Source organism: Galeopterus variegatus, unplaced genomic scaffold, assembly GCF_000696425.1.
Source record: "Galeopterus variegatus unplaced genomic scaffold, G_variegatus-3.0.2 Scaffold1582, whole genome shotgun sequence".
Taxonomy (NCBI): Eukaryota; Metazoa; Chordata; class Mammalia; order Dermoptera; family Cynocephalidae; genus Galeopterus; species Galeopterus variegatus.
In genome coordinates this window covers 186,082-189,024 of record NW_007727693.1, presented here as the reverse complement: position 1 = coordinate 189,024, position 2,943 = coordinate 186,082, and the positions used below count along the sequence as shown (strand labels likewise).

Sequence of the window (2,943 nt, the reverse complement as noted above, 5' to 3'; positions counted from 1 at the left end):
CAAAATCTCTGTTTATTAAATGCATTGTTAGGTACATCCCACTTAACTCCATTGTAGAGAGTTTATAGTTGAGTATGAGACTTGAGATACAAGTAAAACTATTATATCGAGTTGTTAGTGCTTCAAGGAGAGTGCAAAGGACTGAAGAGGAAAGGGCACATTTGGAGATGGTTCCTGGAGATCGAGTAGAATATTTTATAGAGATTGGGGACAAGGGCATTTAAGACAGAAGGAATAATATAAGTACTAAAATATGAAGAAGACACATTACAAACATCCAAGAAGCTCAAGGTGAGTAGAATATAGGGTGTTTCAGGAAGATTCATGTGAGATAAAATGAGAAAGTTTTATTGGGGATGGTCAGGGAAAATCTTGAAAGACATGCTAAGTTAGAAACTTTCTTTTCTCTAGTAAATGGATAAAATTAAGACTTTAAGAGAAGGATGTAACACTAACAGAGCTGAACTTTAGGGGAATTGTTACTGCAGATTAGGTAGGAAGAAGTGTATGAGGGAAAGGAGAAATACAAAGTAGAGTCAGGGTATGATTTCAATAGTGAGAGGATGCAGAAGTCAGGTTGTAAAGAAGGCTGTGGCATCAGAAAAGGAGTGGGGGATGTGTGTGAGAAACTGTGCAGAAGGAAAAGTCTAGATAGCTGGACAAGAGGGATTTTAAGATAGCTTAGCTACTAGGGTAATCGTAGTTTAATTAAAGACATGTCAGTCTGGGATGAAAAGGATCACGACTGGACAAGGTGTGAAAGTAATTCTTTAGTTTCGATCATGTCTGGAAAACTATATTCATCTCTATCAAATTTGGTATCTTGGTTTACTTTTTCTTTCTTTTTTTTTTACTTTGACTACTAAAAGTTATGACTTTCTCCTATAATTAATACCTGATTGCACACACACACACACACACACACACAGAAAGAGAGAGAGAGAGATACAGAGGGAGGGAGGGAGGGAGGCAGAAAGGGCAGGTGTAATGAAGTAAGATTGGAGGAAATAAGACTAAGAACTTTCTGCAGGCATTTTGCAGTATCTGTAAAGAATTGAATCTAAATCTGCCCCTATACCCTATGGAATTATTTCTTTTCTCAGATCAAAGTAATATGGTCATTATTCTAGCATGGGCCAATTAGCTTACTGTTTCCATGGGCATAGGCCGCATCCTAGATTACCATCTGGTAAATGTGCACTCATGACCGCAGGTGCATCACAGAAAATATAGATATAGTATAATTAGTCACAAATTCATCAATACATCTGGAAATATAACTCAAAAAAATCTGGTAAATGTGCACTCATGACCGCAGGTGCATCACAGAAAATATAGATATAGTATAATTTGTCACAAATTCATCAATACATCTGGAAATATAACTCAAAAACTAAAAGCTATTGACATTGCAAGTGTAGCATTGCCTTTCTACGTGAAAAATACATATTATTTCTCTCCGCACCTTTGAGTCTTTATTAAGTAGAGTGGATATTTGATCTGAATATGAATTTCCTAATTCTATTAAATTATACCTTAAGTTTTGGATTATTTGAATCACATTGTGACACAATTTGGATTTCTTGGTTGGCAGGGGATTGGTTGTTTGGGATGATTTATTTTGTTACAGATTGAAATTAGTCATTCTCTTTGAACTTTGAAATGAGCACTTAGTCGAAAGAAGGATCAAGAACTGGCTTGAGAACACTGATTATTGAGCTTCCAGTCCAACAACTGTGTGTGGAGCTCTTCCCATAACAGGACCTGGTATAGAAAAGTGACATTACTTAACCTTCTTCATGTCTCAATTTCTTTGTTAAGAAAATGACTAAGCACATCAGTCATATTGCATGATGATTAAAAGTTTCTGCTCTGAAGTTAGACTTCTCCACCACCTAATGGCTGAGTATGTGAAACCCTTAGGAAGCAGCATAACAACTTTGTGGCTCAGTTTTCTCATCTCCAAATGGGGATAGTAATAATCCCGTAAATGAGATACCTATGTAAACATTGAGATATCTATCTTAGAACATTGACCAGCAATAGTAAATACCCCATATGGTTATTGTTAATATTATTTCTTTCATTGGGCCTTAAAAATTTAAGTGTTCTAAAACACAAGCTATTATTATTGTTGCTGTTGTCCAAAAGAAAAATTTTGGAGATCTGGATTGTTTATTTTTCCCTACAGATGGTGTCTATGATTCTTTGTATCTATTCCTTTCCATTTCAGCTTTTAGTCCAAGATGGAATGAAACATTCACATTTATTATTCGTGTGCCAGAATTGGCATTGATTCGTTTTGTTGTTGAAAATCAAAGTTTAATAACAGGAAATGAATTTCTCGGGCAATATACTTTACCACTTCTATGCATGAACAAAGGTAATGTTCCTAAAAAGTAAGATGATTGTGCTAACATTTAAATGTAACTTGTCTTTAGCAAAGACACACTTGGATATGCCAAATAACTCTATTTATAAAATAGGATGGAAAGGAAATTTTATGAATGGACTCATTTTTTTAACAGAAATCTGTTCTCATATAGAAGGTGGAGTGGGGGTACAGGATTGCAAGGAAGATTTTTAAAACAAACTTAGTATGAATAAGCATTTCCTTACACAGTTCATAGTTCATAGATCAGAGTTCTTCTGGTTCAGGGAGGAGTGGTCACGACTAGCATAAAGTAATGAAGAATGGTAATCAAACAGAAGAGAGAGCAGTGACTCATTCTTCCTGCCTGAGGAAAGGAGAATGGGAGCCTGGGGCTGTCCTTTCCTGACTCTCTTCAGGGCTGTCTTTATGTTGCAGAGTCACCTTTCCAGGGTGATTTACACTGTGCTCCCAATGAACTCGCCTCAACATGTTTACATTTCTAACATCATCTGAGATGCATCTAGGAAACAGGGTCTTTCTGAAGAAGGATGGTGGCTAATTATGGAGCA

The 2,943-nt window shown here is 36.2% G+C and overlaps 1 protein-coding gene across 1 annotated transcript in view; it reads left to right on the top strand.

The window, feature by feature from the left end:
• PLCZ1 (phospholipase C, zeta 1) overlaps positions 1-2,943 on the top strand; it is a 62,659-nt gene that overhangs the window by 58,423 nt on the left and 1,293 nt on the right. Inside the window, exon 12 of the mRNA XM_008577816.1 lies at positions 2,234-2,383. Coding sequence (XP_008576038.1) covers positions 2,234-2,383 — 150 coding nt within the window. The remainder of the gene's footprint in view (positions 1-2,233; positions 2,384-2,943) is intronic.